Raw genomic sequence first — 24,743 nt, 5'->3', positions numbered from 1 at the left:
CAGGGGTCATGTTCGGTGTGTAAAATATTGCCTACTATGTAATATTGAGTGCCATGTTCTTTGATGTTTTGAACTGTTATTTTTCTTGGAAAAGTTGTACAGTACACGTCATTCATAAGTGGGAGTGTTAAGTGTAAGTATTAATATGTCTGCATGTAACTGCACTATAACTGTTCCACAGTAAGAGGGCGCTATAGGCGTAAGGAGGCGCAGCTATTGTAGCTGACGTCAGATATCAGATATAAGGGATTGTTCCCTCCCCTTCTATCTCTCTCTCTCTAGCTCTCATCGAGAGCAGGTCAAGTGGTGCAATGCACATATGAAAATAAACCACGCCAGTTAAGGCTAAAGAAGACCTCGTCGTCATGACCAGTTTATTGCTATACATGTGACTCTGTCAACAGTTTATATTTCTCATTTTGATTATAATACTGATGAACGTTCAAAACAAAGCACTTTGGCAAGTTACCACATACGTTTAAAATGCTTAATAAGCACCGTAACTTTCATGATATAACTTCTCCGTCATAATCGGTTGTTTCCGTGAACGGCCGACTGTTGTGTGACGGCAAATGCTGCGGCTGCAAGGCATTGTGGGGCAGCATTTTCTCCTCTCCTTTCGGTGAGGGAGGTCCAGTGGTTCCTAAGCTAATGGAGGTTATAAAGGAAGTTTGAAACCTCCTTTCCTTTCATTTAAGAGAATTCGAACGGCACTTATCATGGCTGCCACTGAGGGACTTCCGGGTCATTTCACTCGGTTAGGAAGGTTCCTAAGCTAAATGGACTATTCGACTGCAGCCTGACACTCCCGCGAGCGAGCAAGAGGGCTGTCTCTGCTCGCGGGGGTTTAATCTGCGCGCGAGGGTCATTTCATGCGCTTGTAAAAGTACATTTTCCGCTCGTGAGTAGCTTGTTTTGCGCGCTAGAATATTGACCCAAATCTGATTCCATAGAGTTCACTCTGTCACGAGGGGTAGTGTGTAGGGCGTGGTTTGGGATTAAGCCGTAATGTGGTATGAAATAAAAGTCTCCTGAAATAAATAAATGTGGCATTGTGAAATAAAAGTCCCCTGAAATAAATAAATGTACATATATATATATATATATATATATATATATATATATATAGCCTTATCTATTTCATAATTGATTTCCTAGGCATATTTATTTATATATGTATTTAATTATTTATTTAATTTTGGCTTAAACGGCATTCCATAGTTTTCTGGGTTCTTGTTTTACAGTCCGGTCAAACATTATTGGGTAAATTGAATGCATAGGTAGGCTATAAGAATTGAAGCCAATGGCCCACTATAAACAGCCAACAAAAATGTAATTGGTATACATATTTTATTCACTTTTCAAAAATAATGATCAAACGGATGCATCTTGGTTTGACTGAGTTTATTGTGCAATACTTACCAGGCAAGCATGGCACTAAAAAAGTAATCTGCATGCTGCTAGTCAGGAAGCAAAAGTACTTTAATATGTACATTCAAGTTTTAGACACAGATATCTGAAACTCATCACCGACAGTTTAGAGTACCATTAATTTCTGTCACTGAGTCCAAACACATCATAAATTCATTGTACAGGCAAAATGAGCTGTAGGTTTCATACATGTTATGTTACAAAAATACTAAAATCTGATGTTAGAGAACATTTACACAGTTTTTTATGTTGCACCTACACCATGAGATGCTTGTTTCCAGCATTAGACATAAATATAAAATCCGGACGGATCAGGATTATATATAGAACATGAGCAAAAGTAATAAAGATTGACAAAGGTATGTGAAATCTGACAGTGATCGCATGATGCATCAAGAAGAGTTAGTTATACCAGAGCTACAAGTGATGGAAGAGTTGCTTCAGTCAGATTACTAAAGTTTTAATTAATCAAAACTATCTCAAAGGCTTTTCCCATATGAAACATCCCTGCTGCTCAGACCCAAAGTGCGACATTATTCCCTTAACCATTAACTCACCCACTCCTGATGAGTAAATAAAAAGGCATACACATGCCACTTGATTTGTCGATTTCAAAATGAAGCAATACAAAAATCGTTTTTATCAATAAAATAGTCACTGGAATACACAGTGATGGCTGTTCTAAAGGGAAATGATTGCCCTTCAAAAATATGTGCATACACCAGAAACACTGGCCTGTTTTTGTTTATTTATTATAGATAACATCATTACTTGACACTTTCTGAAGAAATGTAACTATCTGTAGGATGCTGCCTGTGAACAATACTGTAACTGATTAAGAAGATTATCTATCAACAAAATTCGTACAAAACCTAATTTGGACATGAGAACTGGACACCAATGAACACGTAGATAATTTTAACAAAATGGCATCAAATTGTTGTCTGTATTGTTTTTCACTTCAAATTTTCATTCTAGTGAGCAATTTTGAGGAATAGCACCAGCTTTGTTGAAGTTGAAACACTTGCCTTGTTTGAAGGTCATTATGTGGCTGCTCTGAAATAAATAGATTGGCCTTTCAATTTGCAAGTTGCTCTAAAACAGAGCCCAACACAAATGACATCAATCAAATTAATTGATGGTTTACAACGGTGTATTTTTTCGCGAGGCCATGACTTTCCCTGTGAGCTGTGGATGGACACATTAGTCATAGCTGCCTCACACGTCACTTCTGCCCAAACTCAAAGTAAATGCAGACACACTCGCTTTGGGTGTCACCAATATGGACGGATGTAATACATAGGCAAAATACAGAGGCATCCTTAGACTTCTGTTAAAAAAACCCTCACATTACTTCATTCCCAAAGAGATACATCAGTACCTGCAAATGCTCTCATGCTTGACACAGAGAAAAACACAGACACCCTGCACTCCCATATTAATCCAGACTGCATTTTTTGAAGTGTGCGAGTAATTCTTTGTTGCCTGCGTCCAAACCTTTGGATCTTTTACAGAGTTTTAAGGCAGACAGAAATTACTCGTATTTGGACGGCTAGACTCAGAGGGCGTTTCCACTCAGATTGTGTGTCCTGCAAACAAGGTGAGGCTCAGTGTTTCACTGTCATGTAGTCACATCTGTTCCACTAGGGCAGATCTGTCCGATATTTGAGGTTGAGGGAGTTGGCTCCGGGTCCGTCTCTCTGACACAGATGACGGCATCCCCACTCACATTAATGAGGCACTGAGCCTTGAGGAAGAAAAAAGACAGGCAGATTAATCTATAAGAAGAATTGTGAGACCTGAGGATGCAGAGAGTTAGTCATTGTGCTTACATGTAGGCCTGTTACTATAATTACTTTTGTCCACAGCTCCGGTGTAGGAACATTTTGGGATTAAGTAGTTAGAGAGACATTTTGTTGTTGTTACTAATATGCTAATATGTTCATCATTTGCACATTTGTAAAAAGAAAGAAGGTTCTAACCATTTCAAAACTGGAATGGTCGTGTTTGACCTGTAGTGTATGACCTAAGGACTTAATGATTCTTTATATCCATATGTGAAATGAATGTCAATTGAAATCTTGTTGAGAGAGCTTGAAGAGTCCATATTATTTATTGTTCTGATTGTGTGTTTTAAAATGATATTTATTTATTTTGGATATTTTAATATCTTTTTCACAATCCAATTCCAATGACTGAATATTCTCAAGAGTTAAGTGGTTGTAAAAAACGGTGTATTTGCATGATTTAACTTTTTCATTATTATTATAATCAGGTTTTAAACTGACATTGTCTTGTTGGAATAATTAATAAGTAGTCATGACAGGCCAACACTAATGTATAGATGGAATGTAATAGGTAAATACGTCTGTGCGTGTGGGAGGGTACCTGGTTCTTGTTTGGATTTTCCATCAACATACACTCCTTCATGCTGTAGGACACCACTGCATTCCCACCCAAGGCTGCTACATGGGCTCGAACCATGGCAAACACCTCTGCTATGAAGGAATGGAGGAAGCCACTGACACCACCTTCCTGCAGAGGACAAACACACACATATCAGGGATGTCTAAACTTTGAACAAAGAACCTGGGGCCTTTGCATGTGTAGCTCGTCTTTGCAGTCATACCTCCCGTAACGATGTTGTCTCTCTTATGAAAAACATGTTGATGATCCCAAGGTATTTGATGATGCGTGTCCCAGGGAGGAAAGAGAGCGGCGTCATCTTCACCACGGCGACCGAACTGCTCCCGAACGAGCGTGTGGAGCGCAGCGAGCGAGAGCGTCCCTCGGGCAGCGGACTGCAGCGCTCCAAAGATGAGACTGTAAGTTCAGACAGAGCAGGCAGAGGTCCAAAACAGGGACATGTGAAAAGAAAACAAGAGGAGAGGAAAAGGAAAAAAGACGAAAAGGAATGGAGAAACCAGAAAATAAAAAATTGTGGGAAAATAAAAACAGATATGAACTTTAAAGCAGAAAGAAATGTGAATGTGAAATGTTTGTGCAAAACTCCTGTTAGCTTTTTCACGGCTGGACTAACATATATGCACCTATCTGTGAGTATGTCAGTTGTGTGTGTGAGTGTGTGACTTGACATGCAGTGGTGAGGATGTGTGGTGCCAAGACAATCACTTGGAAAGCGTGCGCTGCCATGCATACCGTGCAGTTGAAGCAAACAGACAAGACAGTTAAACAGTGTCTGCAGACAGACGGACAGACCTGGACACAGCTGTGTATGCTTACAAGTGTGAATACAGTTTTTTCTGTACAGTGAAGTACACGAGAACATGTTTAGATACTTTTTCATTTGTGAAAGAAGCTTGAGAAATGGAGACGGACATAGACTGCTATGAGCTGAGCTGGGCACATGTACACGAGCCAGAGTGTGAAAGATGCTCCATCATCTTACTGCAGATTTACCTGACGTGGCTTACATCCATCAAACCAGGAACCTTCAGAGCCACACGTTAGATTGTAGTTCACTTATGTGCACAGGACTGAAAATCCAACCAGATCTTGCAGAAAAGCAATGCCCCCTGCCCACCCCACATTGATACCACATTTTATGTGTCCCAATTAGTTTTTGTACAGTTTATCCTTAAAACATGGGATCTCAGCTTAGGTACATTCACTCATGCGTGCTGAGAAGGAAATCAAGTCACTGGAATTCCTCCAGTTATTTTCATCAAATTGATACATTTAACCCTTACAGATAATTTGTCATCATATTTGCCATGGCTACAGGTATTTCAAAGCCAAGCAGCTGCTTGTGGATCCTTCTGAGGGGCGGGGCTTCAACGTTCAAACTCAAGCTAAAAGCTGGTGTTTCATTTACGTTGCTCCGCCCCCCAGCGGCATGCATGGAGGGGTTTGTCATTGTTTGTGTGTGTGTTTGTGTGTGTTTGTGTGTGTGGTTGCTCGTGAAACGGTGTTCTGTATTTGTGGGTATCATCACCGGAGTGTGCTAGAGACTGTGTCCTCCTACTTGTCTTAACTGATCCTCGTCTTATGGTGTGAGCTTTCAGCCTAAGCAGCTCTAGCCAGGTGCTGCATCTGTCTGCAAAGGAACCGTAATCAACGGAGGCAGCTGGAGAGAACACAGACACACAAACACAAACACACACACACAAACACAGCCCACAACCAAACATACACAAACGCAACAACAACGACAACAAGAGAACAAAAGAAGAAAGAAAACAGGACAAATACAACAAACATAAAAGAAACAAAAGTGGATGAGGTTTGGGAGTGATGCAGGATAACTCTGTCCGAGGTAAATAGAATGAAAGTCCAAAACAGAAGTGTAGTAGTTGAGGTAGCAGGGAGAGAGGGTGGGGGGGAAAGAGGCTCACCTCTGGATGAGACGTTGGTGCTCTCTGGGAAACCTGTCACACACAAACACACACACACACACACACACACACACACACAAACACACGTCAAAATCTAACTTTGCACTTGGCAGGGAGCGAAAAGGCTTCAACAGTCCCTTGCCACAAGGCCTACACAGCATGTGTTACTTAGCTTTCACCTTCTCATACATCTTTTGCACATCCAAATGCTCCTTTTATAGTCAGTACTATAGCCGGGACCAGCTGCTTGCTCATTGTTCAATTCAAGTGAATGAAAGGTAAGCCATGCTGCTTTTCGAGCATGACATCTCATCTAGACAACACCACACGGTCATCTAAGTTCACTTCAAACTGGACACACTGGGCTATGACCCACAACTGTTTATTTACCTGGTAAACGAACCATCACCAGCTGATTGTGGCAGAGCTTTGCGGATGGGGTGAGTAAAGAGACTGTACCTATAGTTGTTAGTGGAGGAGATGGGCAGTGCCTGTTATTCAAGCAGGATGGAGGAGGTGGTGAGGAAGAAATTAAAACAATTTCTTTTTAAAAAGCTACCTGAGGTTTTGGATGCTTGCTGAGTGTTGCCTGCTGCTGCGTCTGCACATAACTCCATGGGGAACTGCAGCTGCTCTTCAGTCTCACCTCCTCCTGGAAAGAAGCACATAGAATTACTCCCGTGCTCTAGATTTCAAACACAACCAAAGAGATGTTTTTTCTTTTGTGGTTCTGTTCCGTTTTCTTACTTCACTACTTCTGAAACAACCTGGTTTTTTGCAAGTAGTTTGGAGGTTTGTTGAATACTAACACTAGCCAATCACAGCTCAGAGATACAGCGTTAAAGCTTTTAAAGATACAGTAGATGGCATTCCTAATCAAAATGTTCTAATAGAAAGCAACACAGGAAACACATATCTCAAACTTACAGTGGTTAAATATGAATAACTATTTGTAGTTTCAAAGTATGTTGCAATGGAATGTTTTTATTTTTAAATAAAGCTTTTAACACAAGACTAACCCTGCATTATATAAAACCTCAAGGTATTGAAGGTATTGTCTGACTTTGTGTGAGAATAAAATGTTAAAAACATACCCTAAAACAATCAATAACTCCCTTTAACCAGATATACTGTACCTTTGGTGGGGGGCTTGTCTGCCGGCCTCTCCTGATTCTGGTCTTTGTCAAATGTCATGGCAACAGCTGTAACTGCAACCTGCAAGGCAGAGGCACATTAATAGATATGAGAAACTTTTTTTTATTTTTTATTTTTATTGGATTTGACTCATAAATTCAGTTTTGTTGCCATTTCAAAAATCAGAGATGGCCTGAAGCCTCTCACCTGTATGAGTTCTTCTTCTGGTACTGCTACAGTGAAGTTGAGCTTACACAGACAGCAGGGGATCATTGAGCGCAACTTGAAGTAAAAACTCTGAAAAAAAAACACATTGAAATTACATGAAACTCTTTATTCAAAACACAAGAAATACAAGGACCATTGTCAGAGTTTAACAGCCTTACACATGCCCGTTACAAAGGATAAGTATTGCACCAAAGAGGACGTAGTTACCAACTGATCAATAGAGGCCTTCTTACCTTTAGCAGATTCTCACAAAGGTCAGTGAAGATCTTGTTCAAGCCTTGGTTAGTAAGATTGGCATTACTCAACCTAAAGACCCTCACTGATGTAAACATCTGCAAGACAGTAGCAGAAACACATAGCATGAAATATACAATTAAAGCAATACATTTCCTGAAATATAATAGTTTTGCCTTTCCTGTAGATGTAGATTTGCTTAATTATGTTTAAATTGCAGCGTTTGAAAAACATTAAATGTACATATCAATGGTAATTGAAATAAAAAAGCCCCTCCAAAATAGTTTTTAGTTAAGATAATAGAAGGTTTGCTGTGAACTGTGAAGTAGGGCTGCTTGATTATGGCAAAAATCCTAATCTCGATTATTTGGGTCAATAATTGATATCACGATTATTAAAAACAATTATCTATTTACTTTGAAAACATCAATTTATTGGAGAAAAAAAATGTGAACAGCATGTTTTTAACCGTTGCTTACCCTGAACTTTAAGTATAAAAATCACCTGAAAAACCAATAAAAAAAAGTAATAATAAAAAAAAAGAAAAAGTAATAATAATAATTTGAAAAAAAAGAATCGTTTTATTTAGATTACGTTGTTTTCGTAATCGTTGCAAGCCATAATCGTAATTGCGTTTAAAATACGATTAATTGAGAAGCCCTACTGTGAAGGATGTAATGCTGTATTATGAACACTAACCTGAACCCCTGAAGTCCAGTTGAAAATCCCAGGCATGGTCTCCGTGTTGCAACTGTAGAAACCTAAAAGTGGAATGGCCAAAGATGAAGAGGCAAAGAGATTTGACATTTGTCAGATCCTCGACCCAATAGGGAGATACCTGAGTGCAGTGAGTGCATAATGATTCACTTTAAGGCTGCAGGATGTGAGGATAAGGTATGAAAACAAGTATAGGCATACCATATTGCTGCTTTCAGTATACTAAAATACAACACATTTCTTGTTAAATTCAATAAATGAGAGTATACAGTACCTGCGGGGGTAGAAGCATCCATGAGGAGAGAGTGGATGTCCTCCACAGCGTCAGTGTCATCAATCTATGGAAATGACAGCAAATTCTTAAACTTTTCCATTGAAATGATTGCATTTACACATGTTGTATTGATACACACCTCCAGGACAAAGGCATCCTTCTTGCCATGGGAGAGGTCCAGTTCTGACTGTTCATCTGAGCTTTCTGAGTGGGAGCGGAAAAGTCTGGATCGTTGCCTGGGCTCAGGAATCGGAGAACCAACAACCTCTTCTGTCGGCTCCTGCAAAGCAAAGGGAAACAAACCTGAGCAGACTGGCTGTCTAAGTGAACAGCAGAATACAGCAGCAGCGCACGTCTGCATCTCACATGTTCCTGCACTGTAAATCTAGTATAAAGTCTATGTTAATACCACACCACATGCTCACACTCACTGAAGTATTGGCTGCATCATTACACACGCACGCGCGCACATCAGAAAGAGTAAGGAGTGGCACATACACACACAAACACCTCCCAAAAATATACAGGTGAGAGTTTGAATGGGCAGGGTAGATGTTCATAATACAAGTACATCAACACAGATACAATGGGTCTACAGTGGTTTGCCCTTGAGAAGTGACTCTGGAGTCACTTACACATCTACCTGCTCCCAAATGACCCCACTGGTTATCCAGGTATAGTAAAAGCAGTGTAGTATTGTGATTAATACAGTGAATATTTGTCATGCTTTGCTGCGTCTCACAGCTAAAAGTCGCCGTGCTCAGTACCATGTTTATGCCGCAGAACACCTCAGGGTCCAGGGCAAATAATTTCTTTAATAACCAGAGAGAGACAAGAGGGGTAAGTTTATCACGATTTACAAAGAACAGGCTATATAATGTATGATACATGATTTTGAACAAAGAGAGAATTATACCCAAAACAATGGAAAGGCTTAAGCCTCAACATGTATGTGACAGGCACAATTCTTAAGTATTAACTAGCCATTAACTGCAGGTACGATTCTGACATTAAAGCCCTAAAATACACAAAAACGTAACATTTTTGTTCCACAAGCTTTCTGTTAACAGCATATTATTTATTTTTGGGTACCCACTTGGTACTCTGAATACTGTAGTGTTAAAAAAGACATTGTAGAGACCTACTTAGCAGCGGCATGATAGGCTATGCCTTGCAGACCTAATCACAGTGTTCCATAGATTCATTTACTGTGGCTGCATGTGTTTCGGGTCTCACCGGAGGGTTAATCTGATAGAGCTCCTTGTTCTTGGCAATGGTGTCATTGATCCTTTTCTGAATGGTGAGGATGTGGTGGTCATTGCTCATCTCACCAGGTGTTTTCCCCGCAATCTGGATGGCCCCTGGAGCCGGCAGGGCTGTCAGGTAGACTCCTGTAGCAGACTGAACACACACACTCATTTTAAGGACAACACACAAATGGCTGAATAAGCCGTTCACCCTTAAATGTCAACCTACAGCCAGACCCAGCAGCATGTTCTCTCCGACACTGATCTGTATGTGCAGGCCGAACAGAGCGTTCATGCTCCGCAGCTTCAGCTTGTTCATCAGCTGGGTGTGCAGCTCGTACTCCATGAACGGCAGCAGGTTGGAGATGGCCGTCGCATTCACTTCACCCTGGGCCTTCTTTTTTAAACGACAAAGCCTAGAAGACAATAAACACTGGCATTAACTCACTTTTATCAACGTCTTTGTGTGATCAGCTTTCAAGCTGCCACAGCATGTTGGGAGATCATGTGATCAAACTGATTTAGAGGGAATTAACATTGTACATTATTAAGGTGTTTTTTTTATTAATCATTTTCTTAATAAATCTACCCTGTCCCTATGCGACATTTGACTGCACTAAATATTACTTTAAAAAATCGTTTAAACCAGTGGTTCTCAACTGGTCAAGTCAAACTTTTATTTTGAAGGCCCGATTTTCTAACGCTGCGCATGCAGTCGGCGTTGGACCCGGAGACCACAAACGGTTTTGAAAACTTCTGTCACGTAGTGATCATCTTCTCAATAAAATATCTTTGCTGATTTTTTTTCGAGTCTTCTGACCGGAAGTCCCCACGGAGAATAACTGCGGTAGAACTCTTCTTTATACAAGAATGGGTACAACTTCAGATAAAATGAACACATAATGAAATATGACCCCCGGTTTGATGATTGACAGGTCACAGAACCATGGGATCTATCTACCCTTACCCACAATTTAAAGTAAGTCACACAGACTATCTCCTCTTTACTCTTCTCGCAGCAAGATGTCAGAACAAAGTGAAAAACGAAAAATGGCATAAAATATTATTAATATGTCGGGTAGTAATAAATGTATTTATTTTCTTCTCAGAGTGTACCAGAATGCATAGTTTATGTTAGTATTTCTAAAAATCTCCTGGGGGAGAATCCCCCCAGACCCCCCTGCTGGGGCTGGGTTTCCAGCATGTGTGCCTTTTTAAATACAGTAGTTCAGCTTTGATTCCATCATCTCATTAAACCTTTTTTAAAAGCATACTTTAGTTCTGTGAGGAGATATAAGGGATATATGCATTGTACTTCACTTTTATTAATATTGTATGCTGAAAAGTGTATATTACATAGACCCTCCAGAAAAACGCGGGCTAAAATCCTTGATTATGCGATTAAACATGCGGGGTTTTTATGTGATTTTATGCGGTGAAATTGCCGGAAGTTGCGAAATATGCTAAATATGCGGGAAAAAAGAATAACAATTTTTTTAAATATTGGGCTGTCTTATTTATTCTCTCTCACACACAACCTGCCACTAACGTTAAACCCCTTTACTATTCAATTAAAAACACATTCAATGTTTATTTATTGTAAAAGCAATTGGGCTATTTTAATCTCACGCCCCCCCCCCCCACACACACACACACCACACACACACACACTTCCCGCCTCATTCTGTTTTCATTTACTCGTTCGTTATCTGACCAGCTTCAATCTTGTAGGCTACTCACTTTGTTTCTTGTAGCCCTCGAAAGGGTTTTGGAGGTTGATGCCTCGGTGAACGTGAGTTGTTTGGCTTTCTTGTCCGCAGCAGCAGAAAGCATTTTCGAATGTTTGAATGAATCAAAGTGGGTCGTCACAGTCGATTTTCTCTTATGCTCCAACACACAGTTGCACGGGGTGCAGAATAGTTTCCCCCCACTTTTTGCCCGGTCTTTAGTAGAAATGTTCGTCGGTAAATGAGATGGATTAGATTTGTTCATTTTGGTGTTTTCTCTATCGTGTGAGCTCCACGCGTTGACTCTATACAGTGTTGTTTACATTCTGTGATGCGCGAGCTGATGACGTCACGTCAAGACGAGTTAACTTTTTTTCCCTCAACTTTGTGTGGAAAAATGCGGGGATTCTGCGGCCTTTTGATAAATATGCGGCCTTTTAAAAATATGCGCTATTTTGCGGATTATGCAGTAAATTCTGCGATCACAGAATCGCGTTTTTCTGGAGGGTCTAATTTACAGCACGTTTTTTTGTTGAATAGATTTGAGTGCTTCAAAATGTTGGGTCCCGATGTTTTGACCAAGTAAAAAGTGGGTCCCGAGGGCTGACCAGTGGAGAACCACTGGTTTAAACCATGTTACTGTCATTGGAAATATATCTTCTGCTATTTAAATGGAGTTTCTTTAAGATCCAGCGTTAGTGTTTCTTCTTTACGTTGGAAATCAGTTTAAAACGGCTTGAAGCCATTTAACTGTGACATGTTTTACCTGGCCTGGATAAGGCAGCCCTTTCCTGTGACAGCTGCTTCTGGTGGCAGGTCAATTGTTGTGAAGAGCACATCAGGAACCTTGAAGACACATAACAATTATTACTACTAATTCATGCTTTTTCCCACCATTTTAATAAATGGGACAACGATTTACACGATTTCGGCAATCAAGATGAATATATTTGACACCTTTTGCCGCCTGCACTGGTAGCAGTAAGTGAGCTGGGCTGGAAAGGGCATGTTGAGCTCATCATAGGGGATGTGGCAGAAACCACAACTCGGAGGAGACGGCTCCTCAAACCTGCAAAAAAACACACACCATCTGGCATCATCCTCAAAACTCAATTCAAGCTGTGCTGACATAAAGAGTATACAAACAAAGATTAAAATCAGTCAGTCATAAATCATATCAACCTGTGGTCGCCGATTACGATGTCGAGGCAGCCTTCGCGCATATATCGAGGATTCAGGATGGCTGCTGTGCCTGAGGCTGACAGGATACACACTTCCTCACTGGGTCAAGGGGAGGTAGAGGAAGAAAGGGAAGAAGATGAGAACACAACGGGAACTTGGATACACACTTCCTCACTGGGTCAAGGGGAGGTAGAGGAAGAAAGGGAAGAAGATGAGAACACAACGGGAACTTGTTTAAAACTAACTGGGTTATAAAATGAACATCAACAATAAGCAAAGCAGGCAGAAAAAGGAAATATTTGTACTACTACATACCAGATGCTAGTGCTCTCACTGTACCCCACCACAGCATGGCAACCAAGAGCTTTGGCATGAGATTTGATCTCCTGGCGTATCTCCTCCCACCAGGCGTCGCGAGTCTCTGGCTCATCTGGAAAACACAAAACTCAGAGTCAGACAATTTTTAAGAACCATTCCAGGTGGCTGAATTATCCAATAAAACCTCACTGAACACTGGAGTCTTTCTACTGCTATCAAGAGTAAAGCTTACCTAGTTAACTGTCGACGTTGTTCAATTAAAAAAAGAATACTTCCTGACACTACACACACTCAAACAGGAAATATGACAAGCCTGTATCTAATCTGTTGCCAATGTGAAAAATAACCAGAAAATAAAACACACATCATAACAATACACTGATGAAATATGAATTAAACAATGTTTCAAAGCAAGCCAAAACCGAGTATCATTTTGTGAAACAAAGTGATATTATGAATGATAAAATGAGAGTTTTAAGGATGATGATGAAGGCAGAGTCAACGGTTTGCTTACTTGTGTGTTCTTTAAATGCATATGATCTATAATCGTTTTGTCACTCAATTCTCTGTCTCCTTTCAGAACAAAAGGACACTGGTGAGAGATACAGAGCCGTGTTGTGGCTTCTGACTAAAGAAAGAAGATCCTCCTGGATAGTAAAAGAGTTACTACAAAAAAATGCCTGATGTGATTAGTGTCTCTACATTGTTGACAAACGTTTCAAGTTCAAAGGGATTGAGCCTTCATCATAATTAGGCTAAACCATGGGTGGGTTTCAATAATCTCATGAGGCTTAACTCCACCACTGTTACATCCAAATCCTTCGCGAGAGCCTAATCATTGCCAGTTGTGAGTTTGATCTCACTCAATTCTGGATCACTAAACAAAGAAGACATGAAAGGAGCTACATTAGAGTATTGAGCCACACCCCATGTCTCCCTGTCAGTCAGGGCCACATGCTGACAGGGCCCCAAAAAAAGAAGAGAGAGAGACTTCTGGGTGAGACAGGGGAGGAATGAATGAGGGGAAGATTTGGAGAAGAGATGAAGAATAACGACTGATGGCCAGGCATCAGGCCCTTTAAACCAGAAGCAGCATGTCACACAGGCACAGGCTCACCAACGTGCACGCTCATGACCATGTGTACGCTCATGGGCAGAGAAGGGCCATATTCATTCACCAGAGTCCATTAAATCTAGTTTTTGAGTTAGATAATATTGAGTGATGGCATTCTTCCTCCATTACCCAAGTTCATGTTTCCTTCCATCCCAATCATTCATCCCAAATCCATTTTTTTTATTTTCCTCAACTGCCACCCATAAAATCACCCCTCCTTCCTTGCATCCATCCCTCCTTCTCTCTCACTCTCTCTCAGTATGAATATGGCCCAGTGAGTTAGGGATGCACATGCGTCAGTGGCTCTCTGTCACACAGTAAACCTCCTAAACCTCCTCTGGTCTAGACAGGTTTGACCACGATGCTGATTCAGGAAGCGTTAGAACAGCGCGGGGACAACGTTAGGGGAAGAGCTGCAGCTCTTCTGTGCAGCAGGATGAGCTGGGGGGGGGAGCCAGGCCAGGTTTCGATCGGGTGGGGTGGGGACACAGCGCATGCTCAACTCAGCCCAGCACACACTCACACAGTTTAGAGAGTGGAGAATGGCAGCTCACTGAATAGATCAATGTTCAGTGTAACACTGTCGGACTGGCTTTTGATGAATTTCTTTGTTGATATAGATATGAAGCCTAGCTGTTCTCAAGACTTCAGTGTTGGGTGCATGCTATGAGGGCACAAGCCTCACTCCAGTGAGCTGCCATTACTCCTGTGGGTGAGAGCAGTAAAAGGGGGGAAATACCTGCAGTGACACTATTCCAGTCTAGCAGTTTGTATGAGCGAGTGTTACCCAAGGCTGGGCCAGAACACACCGTTAGTACAGAAAAGAGAGAAAAATAAAAGAGAGAGTCCAACAAACAAGCACAGCACAACAGCAGCACTCCACAATCACTATGCAAAGACAGACAGAACTCACAGTCACTAGAAAAAGTACTACAAACTATATTATGGCCTTCTAATACAATCTAGAAAGAAGATGACTGACAAAAAAGAAATTGAAAATAGCAAAGAAAATTGGAGAAGAGAAGCTATAATAAAAAAAAGGAGCATGCAGCATCAGTCTAAGTCAGGTTTACCTCCACTCCCTGTGGAGTTAACAGTTGGTATACATTCAGGGTTTCTGTATATATGTTTGAGGTGAAACAAACTTAGAAAGTTGATGTTTTTACTTTTTAAATTGTTGCCAGTCATTGCCAAAACTAGTAGATGGTTCGCATCATCTGCATGCTTGTGCATCCTTGTGCATGATACAAACAAAAACAGGCCACAACTTGTAAAACTATCGCTACTTGTGGTCAAAAACTCCACAGGGTGCCTTATAAGCTCTGTAGTAATTATAGTCAAGACATAGTGACATTGAGCAGAGCTGTTAAACCAGCAATTTTGGATCAGCAAAAACCTTAAGAAAGCTATTCTGTTTACACTAGTTAGTTAAAGAGATATACTGTAGGCTAACTTATTATATGCATAGACCTTCTTGAAGATTATCAGTACAGTGTTTTTTGGATATCTTATATTAGTTTCCCTGAACATCTCTAAATAGAAAAGGCTTATTGTAACACAGCCAACATTAATGAGCGCTCCCCTGTTCCTACATTTTCAAACAACCTAGAGTCAAAGTTGTAAAAGACCATTAAACTAGCAAGGGTATTATTTACTGAAGCTACTAAGATCTTTAACAGGCAGGTACTTGCCTATGGGCAAGTGTCTTATTTGAATGATGATTTCAACATAGAGTTAAGAATCTTATTTGATAATTGATGAGCACATTTTAAAAACACCACAGTACCTCACCACAGCGCCACCTGCAGCCAACAACACCAGACAACAGAAGCAGCAGGCGACAGAATGGAGCCATGCAACAGTACTGCACCTCACCTCCAGGGAGCAGCACCTCAGCACACAATTAACACAGCGACACACACACTCACAGCCATCACATGACCAGAACAGACTTTACATACGACAAAGCCAGTCAGTCAATCACAAGGTGAAAGTTGCCCCTATCCGTATAACGGGTTTGACACAACCAATGAAGAGCCTGTGCTAACTTAATTTCCATCAAAATGCTACAGCCTAAAAGTGTGACCAGGAACAGCTTTCACCTGCTTTGGAACAGAACTGAAGTCTTTCAACATAATTGTTCTAAACAATCAAACTGATTGGGACTAGGACACAGAACGAGATAGTAATGGGAAGCATTACAGCCAGTTGCAACAGCACACTCACACGATAATATAGGTCAATGGAGGAGCTCACTCGTATCGCTCGAAAGACAATGGACATTAGAAAGCGATGTGCCTATTAGCGCTGCACTCACCAGGGTTGTGTATACGGTCCAATAGTTTGACAGAACGAGCGCTGACCACTCCACCGACATGAACCAGAAAGCCAGGAGGGAACGACGTCAAGGTGAAAAATGGGAACTCCTGCAGATAGAAAACAGTTGTGTCACTTACAGTAAGGGAGAACACACTCTGGACTTGCCAAAGTATCTTTTTACTAATCATCAGTCACTGCTCATTGGTTCTAAAACTTAATCAGATTGTATTGTTATTCAGAAGTATATATCTTAGTGAAAACATTTGTTAATCTAATATTTTTATTGGGGCTAAAGGTGCAAGAATACATATATTTAAATGTTTAAATTAGTCTCTCAAGGCATATAGTAAAAATGTATTGATTACAAGAAACATGTTTTTCCCTGTATCTTTGACTGGTGTGTGTAGGCTTAAAACTATTGTTGTGTGAGGAATAGTGCCAACATGCAGCAAGGGTTGAGTTTGATGGTGTCTCCCCCATGCAAGGTTTACCCCTGAGTAGTCCCTCACTCGATCCATTCCAGGCTACACTTGTAGACAAACATTTCAAATAGATCTGGAAGTGATTGAATCTTTTTTTTTTTTTTTTTAATATGAAGCCTACATACTGTATTTGGTACCACTGATTCAGTGATCCATTCAATCCTTGCAAATCTATATAAATGAATCAATTAGGTTTGGAGTTGAAAGTGAAGGACAAACACACACACAAGGTCCTGGCTGAAGGTATTTACATGCTATACTGTCCATTAACATGACAGTTGGTATTTTGCTTCCAGTCAAATCATTCTAATCCATGCACTCACGAAAGGAGCTGGAAATACTTGTCCCGCCTGCTAGCCTCTTTGTATAGTTTGAAGTAATGACCACCTTTAAAGAAAATCTGAGGGACGTCCAAACATGCATGTAGATGTGATGAATGGCTTTGGTGGGAACAATCAGGTGGGACCACAGATAAGCTTGTTTCTTGTCCGGTACTCCAGCAAGGGAGATAGCTACTACTTTAACTGAGAACTCCTCCCACTCGGAGCAAGGAGGCAAGAATGAGGATGAGGTGAGCGTGCTCATTCCCATTGTTGACACAGTATAACCAAATCAGAATCAGGAAAATAATTCAGAAAGGAGGGGAGGTGTTTGACATGAGTATCCAGAAGGCACACACACGCACAGTCACGCAACCCTTCAAACTTGAAGGGAACACAACTCCTAGCCTCCGAGCCCTCCGGCAAACATGTCTGTGAATCTTTTAGAGTGTGCCGATGGGGGCCGAGCAAATACAAAAGCAGGGGTCACACAAGGACCACCTGCCATGCCCCAGCCTGCCACTCTGAGATCTACAGACAGCACAGGAGGGACAGGTTAGGAGTTGATCAGACGTGGTGGTGGTGGTGGCCATCAGTTGGTCAGGGTGTTAGGGGAAAGGTGGAGAGAGAGGAAGTGCCACACTGATGGGACATACCCTGGCGTTTAACAATAACCCAGAGGAGGACGCTCCCTGAGTAGCACAAATGGTCAAAAGGACAAAGAAAGGGAACATTACTTGCCCTTACACAGACCCACTCCCCATTAAACACGTACATGTAAATTAGTGATCTTTCACAAAAAATGCAGGTGTGTGAAAAAAGTGTTTGACAATGTGAGACATCTGAGACTAAAACACTTAATGCAAACTAGTTTTCAAAGCATCTCATAAATGCTAAGTCTAGCTCACTACTTTGACTATGAAGTGTTTATTTCTTATGTGTTTCATTGCAGTGATGTAGCCAGTCAATCAAGGCCCAGTCTGAAACAAAACACAGTGTCTGTGAAATTCATGAAACTTAAATCGTGCAGGGTAGTTCAGTCTCAAATGTCTGCAATTTAGTTGGTAAATACATGTATGAGAATATGTTGAGTTGAGTCATCGTACCCTCTGCTCAAGAGCCGTCTGCGTCTGCTGTCTGAGCAGGGTCTTCAGAGGCCCCGCCTCCTTCCCGGCGCTGCCTCCATTGCCCATTCCTGATCATAGAGAGGAGTCCAGCTTAAGTGGTTGTTACTTGAAACACACACATCAATGCACTAAAAATTCAAACTGTCAGTTGATTATTTACATTGCAGTATTAAGTTATTCTGACAAACCAAGTAAAAGCAACAGCTGACAGAACACCCTAGACAGAAGACAGTAAACAAACCTGCTTTACCCTCATGCTAAGACTACCCTACTCTTAAAATGTTTTCCTATTCATATATTAATACTGAGCCTAGAATAAGGTATGCCTGATAAATACATCAAACCACATGCTGGAGTAGGACTTTAAGTTAGTCAGTAGTGTTGTGTCACAATAAGCTCTGGGCAGTTGCACCATGCATGGTTCATTTGTTTCGGATAACACCAAGTCAATCTGAACAGTTCTGCTGTTGACCCAATATACAAGAGAGGCGCCAACACTGTCATGAGGTTCCGTTACTTTGTGACACACAGCGGTCCTACTATACCGGAGGCTGCCAGCAGCAGGTCCTCTGTGAAGGACACGCTTTTTCTCAGCAAGACAGTGTCTGAGTGGACGCTGAAGGGAGGGGGCGGGGTGCTGGCTCTATGAGCAGAGTTGTGACCACAGATCACTGAGCCAGAACCAGAAAGGGACAGAGTGTCTGTGGAGAGGGTGGGGGAGCTGGGGCACAGGAAGATCCCAGGCCTGCTTCTCACTGGCTTCACTATCCAGCAGAAAAACAGATGGAGGGTGCACAGAGAAACAGATATATTCAGAATGGCAGACAGGCAGAGCAAAAAAGGAGAGGAGTCAAAAACACAACAACAAGGAGGGGGGTAAGGACGTGACGGGGAGAAAAGGGCGGTAGCGTAGAGAAAGAATAAACTGACAGATTAAATGTATCATTTTGTTTCACTTCATTTGCTAAGCGCAATGCTCAACAAAGGAAGTGTTCTCGTTAGCCAGGTGCAGAGAATATGAGAATTATATGACAGAGCAGATGAAATATGATAAGAAAGGAAAGGAGAGGAAACAATGAGGAGGGATGTTGACTTGGGGGACTGCTGGTCGCCACCTGAGGGGTCCGGGGAGCGGCTCTGGTAACAAGGATCTTCAGGCTAAACAGTCGATTACAGCTGAACTGTGTTAATGAATATGTCCTTGAGGGCAGGGTTTCACTAAACTTACCTTTTCTTCAATGATTAACCATAATGGCTGCTAATGAAGAAGTGACCTTAGATCAGCAAACAGCCCCTCATGGGACACAATGCTTCTACAACAACAACAACAACAACAACAACAACAAGGGGGGATATGGTGTGTCTTCACAAAATTAAGCACATTTTAAAGAAATCGTGATTATTTTTGTTCAATAGTGGGGGAAAAAGAAGACACACCAAGCCACTCAGAAGGGAAAGGATGGGACATGACATGTTTTATTTATTATAAAATAATTTTAACAGAACCATGTAAAACATAAAATAAACAAAACATTGAAAAAAAAAATACCACCATAGTAGCACCACAATGAGGTGAGGGAGAATGGAGGGGTTAGAATGGGAGTAGAAGATGGGGCCACGTGTCCTTACCCGTCTTGGGCGTCAAACTGAGGTCTGTGTCTGATGATGAGGACTGGCGGCTGCATGGCTTGGAGGGAGAGAAGGGGGGAGGGGAGGAGGAGGAGGTGGTGGGGAGGGCTCTGAAAGGGGTTGACGGGCCGGAGGACAGGGTCAGGTCCTCAGCAAATACCGGCCTGCCAGGAGAACATGACACACACACACACGTCAGTCACCACCTCACCCTCTGAGTGTGTGGGTGTGTGTATACACAGGACTGGGTCATCGTTGCGGTTTTTTGGGGAGGTTTCTGTGTTAATGTATGATTTGTTAGTATTGGGTGAGGCGTGTTTGAGGTGCTACAGATGGTTGGAGAAGAAAAAATAAAGCAAGCATGGAAAGCAAAAACACAAACATCCACAAACATTAAACTAAAGAAAGCACTATGGCAAAACACAAGAAGGTGAGATTGGATAGAGGATAAGGAGCTGAAGCATGTGTCCCAGTGGAGGGAAGAAAAGGTCAGGTGACTGTGGAGAGATCAGAGGCCCTTGCAGAAGGATGCAACGGGAAACCTGCCCACCCTCTACCGTGGGGAGATGACACTGGGAAGAGGGCTTTCAGCCTAGTATGAAAGTTTGGGCCTGCTATAAAGAAGGTAAAGGGTCTGTCTTCATTCTTTGTCTTGATATCTCAGTCTACAGAATGGCTTTATCACTACTATTGGACTGTCAACCTACCAAACTCCAGCAAAAATATATTCACTTTTCTCCTTTCATATTACTTCTCTTTGTATTTAAAACTTTGTGTCTTTCTTTTGTATGATTTCCTTCCCTGTCTCTGCGTACCAGTGAAGATGAGTGTGGGGACAGAGACAGAGAAGTTCTGGGACAGTCTCTGGGAGCTGCAGGCCGAATGCACTGGGCTGTTGTGGGTGGAGCGGCATCCGTGGGCAAGGGGAGACCTGGGCCAATCAGCACGCAGAGGGAGAAGACAGAGGAGCGATTTGGACACAAGCAGTGAGAAACGTCCCAATCCAAATGTAGCCAGAGAGCCAGAGAGGGAGAAAGAGATGCACACAAGAACCAACACCACAACATTGCAATAGAGTGTAAAAGGAGACGAAAAGGAAAAAAAACATTTGTTTTCACGCTCTCTCTATGTCCCTCTTATTCTATTTAAAGCCACATGAAAGCAGCAAGGAACTGAATAGCCCTCAGATAAAGATCTCAGTCTCACACAAACATGCACAACAGGGATGCAAACACAAAATAAAACAAGTCCAAAACAGGCACAGGGACAGCAGTAAAAGGTCTGTGACTAACGATCATTTTCACTATATTTAATCTTTATAATTTACTAAATGTATAGTTAATCTTTTGCTGTATGAATTTTCAGAAAATAATACAAATGTTCATCCCTGATACCCAGAGTCCAAGGTGCTGTTATTAAATGCCTTGTTTAGCCAGTACATAATCATAGGTTTCCAATGAAGGACATTTTCGTATTTAAAAAAGGCTGAAAACTGCATTTTCTGCATGAAAAGGTATTAAAATGGATACAACGTTTTTAGAAATGTATCCCAAAAAAAACTGACAGAAAGTTGAAGAGTGGAGAGACCTTTGCAGAAACTACCAAAAGATGTTTACATGCCTAATATACGAAATCTCATGTGCACTGGCAAAGCTATATATGTCATGCATACAAAAAAGTAAACATGCACTCAACTCTAGATAAGCTTACAGTAATTGGATGAAATCGCAAGCTAACCACTCAGGATGAGGACAACAGAACAAAGTGAAGGAGCTTGATTTGAAATCTAGATACTCACAAAAAGACGCAGCACTAAAACATGCAGAAGCAGAAAGTAATGCCACAGCTGTCTACCGAGCAGACAAGGGCGGGGGCGTTGAGGGAGGATGAATGTGTACACTGTACATGTGTGTGTCTCAGGATATGTTGTGTGCTGTTAGTTTTCATAGTACAATAGATATGACACAATAAACAAACAACTACAAACAGGAATCAAAGATTCTGAGACACACACAGGAGTAACTGCTATACACACACTAGCATTCACTACCTTTTATCCACACGCTCTCCCTCTCATGCACACACCATTCTTCTTTCCCCATTCTCACACGCTCGATTTGCAGACAAACTTGCACATTAGAAGAGGCAGGGTCCATGCTTGTGTTGATGGTTCATACTCACTCCTTTCCATCCTTAGAAGGGGAATTGCAGGCATTGGAAGGTGGGGCTGTGTTAGGGTGCATATGCGTGTTGGAGTTAGGGGCGCTTCCAGAGCTGAGTTTTTCCAGTGTGCAGGCGGTACCTATGGCCCGGACCACCAGGCCTGACTCTCCCTCCAGGTCAAAACACTGCAAATAGCCCACCACTGCATTTCCGCCCATCTCCAGTACCTTAAGCCCTATTTTCCTCTGTAGCTCTCCTAAATAAGGAGTAAAACACAGCCATATTAACAAGAGGCAGAACAGGAACGACCGCATTTTTCTTTCTCCACGCCAAAATGAAAAAGGGATCACTGGGAATGTTCTTACCGGACATGAGAGAGATGAGCCTCTGACGGGCCTCATTGGAGGCCCGAGGAGTTCTGATACGGTCGATCCACTGGTACTCCGGATCTTCATTCACCACAAGTTCCTCCACAAACCCGTGTACCATCGCTGCCTTGTAGCACCGTGGAATGGATGAGGCTACGATACACAATTAGACAAACACCACATAGAATGAAAAGATTTTAAATTGAGAATAGTTTATCTAAACTTTCCTATAGCTATAATTCCACTTGTAGCACATAAAGAGTGATCATTCCTGGTTTAACTATACACTATTGGCAGTGATAAAACCTGTATTTTTGTTCATATTGAAAATAATGAAACCCAAACTACATTTTGTCAATCTGCATTGCTAGCACACAAATTATTTTTTATAAGGTATTTTAACTGTAAACAAACAATTGTGAACAGAAAGTCAAGTCAGACTTACTGCAGAAGAACTTGACCCCACAGGACGACTGTCTGAAGCGGTTCAAATCATTGAAAAGCTCCACTTTGACGAGAACATTAATCTCACCTCGAATACCTAATAACAAACAATAGTAATAGAAATTATAATAAAGAACGGTAAATATTGAAAGTTTTGCAATTATCATAGTCAGATGAGTTTCCTGTTGTACCGTGGATTGTATCATAGATAGGGAACCAGCCAGAGATGACAGAGGCAGCCTCACTGCACAGCAGCGGGTCAATGTCAATGTAAACTTTCCCTATGGCATCATTAGCACTGTAAGTATCGTGGTCCAAAACTGTGACCTGCAATGGCTCATCCTGCAAGTCCTCATCATCAACCTAAAAATCAAGAGAGGGAAAGAATAAAAAAGAGCAGATAAGAGTAAATTCTAAAATGTAATGAATGTATATTGTGTGGTGTATTAAAGGCACACTATCACGTCCTGCAATGGAAAAGAGAAGCTCATAGGCCTTTTACCTCAAATTTGAACCATTCTGAGTTCCACTGTGGGTTGAGGGATTTGGGACAGACATCGGTTTTAAAAGTTGTGTTTCCAAACTTAACCTGAGAAATGAAAGACAAAAGACAAGAAGTTTCTTTGATTAATAGTGAGATACAGACCATACTGAACCCAAGAGTAAAATGTATGTTGTCACAGGTGTAAATGGTTTCAGTAAAGCAAACTAAAAGTCGTGATCTGCAGGCTTCACTCACCTCTACAAAAGCATCAGTAAGGTCACTGGCTCTGTCCATCACAGGCAAGTGGCGCCCTGCCACAATTTTGGCCTTCAGTTTCCCAGGCATGATTCACTTTATAGTTGAACTGTAAACAAAATAATAATAATAATTCTTGTTTCAATGGTGTTTTGGACAAACAGTTATCAACGCTGCTGTCACTATCAACAGGGAACAGAGTGGAAAACTTAACAACAAAGCCATTTGTTGTTGACAGTTTGGACAGCCCCTTATTTAACATACATGTCCATGAGCTAATAAGTTAGCTTACTTAGCTAAATGTAACGTTTCTTGTCTAACTCCAAATGGTTTTATCAACTTGCTTCAAACATATCTATTGAACTAACATTTATAAACAAGACATTAACTGTCAGTTAGCTAGATTGTGTTAGCAAAGCAAGGCTAGCAAGAAAATCCACTTAGGGTAACTGCATTGCAGTCAATCTGCTTAGCTCTACCTGGATCGGCCATGTTTCAACAATAATACTGCAAAGCCCATGTACTAATAATATGACTTTGCTAATACAAGTTTAAACAGTATCATCCTTACCAGTGCTAGACTATGAACTGTCAATGTGGACCTTATTGTTGTCATTACTGTTGACAGCCAACCACTCGTCTGACCTCCGTTTATCTCCCATAACACGACACGTTAAATCGGTTGCTAGTACACCAGGCAGGAGAGTGTCGTTTGAATAATATGCAGGTGAAATTACAGTTTATAAATGTACGGTCCACTAAAGGACCGACTAATCAATTAATTACACCTATCAGTGATTAGCGCGTAAAGCTAACTGCTAGCTTCATGAGGGTCCAGCTCATGATGAATGAGTTTCCACCACGGGTTACTGTGTGCTGCCTTCAGGTACACCCCGTATACTCGTTCTTCCATTCAAACGCTACAAAAACAGAAACGAAATTAGCCTAAACAACAATTACGTTCACAATAAGCACAAATAAGAATAAAATAGACAAATGAATACACTTAGCAGCACTGTGCGTAGATGTAGGCTTTTCGTGGTGTTTTAAGTAGCTACGTACACACAAAAAAACAATATAACGAAGTTACCTAAAGGCATCATTAGGGTTCGTCTTGGACATGCGCAGTGAAGGTCCTCTTTCTCTAAACCAGGGGTGGGGAACCTCCGGCCCCCGGGCCGTATACGGCCC

The 24,743-nt window shown here is 41.5% G+C and overlaps 1 protein-coding gene across 34 annotated transcripts; it reads right to left on the bottom strand.

The window, feature by feature from the left end:
- Positions 1-1,389: 1,389 nt before the first annotated feature.
- c2cd5 (C2 calcium dependent domain containing 5) lies at positions 1,390-24,424 on the bottom strand. Of its 34 annotated transcripts, none has more exons than XM_079681953.1 (33): positions 24,124-24,424; positions 23,553-23,663; positions 23,316-23,402; positions 23,005-23,176; positions 22,815-22,910; positions 22,367-22,522; positions 22,020-22,257; positions 19,839-20,002; positions 18,755-18,973; positions 18,189-18,277; positions 17,739-17,774; positions 16,279-16,387; positions 14,701-14,754; positions 12,845-12,959; positions 12,530-12,628; positions 12,305-12,416; positions 12,114-12,193; positions 9,850-10,036; positions 9,610-9,774; positions 9,141-9,185; positions 8,513-8,653; positions 8,374-8,437; positions 8,082-8,143; positions 7,382-7,480; positions 7,128-7,217; positions 6,923-7,001; positions 6,346-6,438; positions 6,177-6,245; positions 5,787-5,819; positions 5,387-5,518; positions 4,061-4,254; positions 3,820-3,966; positions 1,390-3,178 (listed from the first exon to the last, which is right to left on the bottom strand). In XM_079681953.1, the coding sequence occupies exons 2-33, from the start codon at positions 23,640-23,642 to the stop codon at positions 3,053-3,055; spliced, it is 3,642 nt and encodes a 1,213-aa protein (XP_079538079.1). In that variant the 5' UTR covers positions 23,643-23,663; positions 24,124-24,424; the 3' UTR covers positions 1,390-3,052. The 34 variants fall into 34 exon arrangements, with proteins under 34 accessions (XP_079538079.1, XP_079538090.1, XP_079538101.1 ...); XM_079681964.1 differs by having other exon boundaries at positions 5,417-5,518; positions 23,553-23,661; XM_079681975.1 differs by having other exon boundaries at positions 5,387-5,488; positions 23,553-23,661.
- Positions 24,425-24,743: the final 319 nt, after the last annotated feature.

The sequence above is a fragment of the Notothenia rossii genome, assembly GCF_949606895.1.
Source record: "Notothenia rossii genome assembly, chromosome: 5".
Lineage (NCBI taxonomy): Eukaryota > Metazoa > Chordata > Actinopteri > Perciformes > Nototheniidae > Notothenia > Notothenia rossii.
This window is presented reverse-complemented; position numbering and strand designations above follow the sequence as displayed.

Bases quoted from the DNA above. Each gene is read 5' to 3' on its own strand.
- c2cd5 (XM_079681953.1), bottom strand. From the start codon at position 23,642: ATGCCTGGGAAACTGAAGGCCAAAATTGTGGCAGGGCGCCACTTGCCT. The intron at 23,403-23,552 runs GTGAGTGAAGCC...TTCATTTCTCAG, and splicing joins TTACTGATGCTTTTGTAGAG to GTTAAGTTTGGAAACACAAC. The intron at 3,179-3,819 runs GTACCCTCCCAC...TTCTTCCTCAAG, and splicing joins AAAATCCAAACAAGAACCAG to GCTCAGTGCCTCATTAATGT.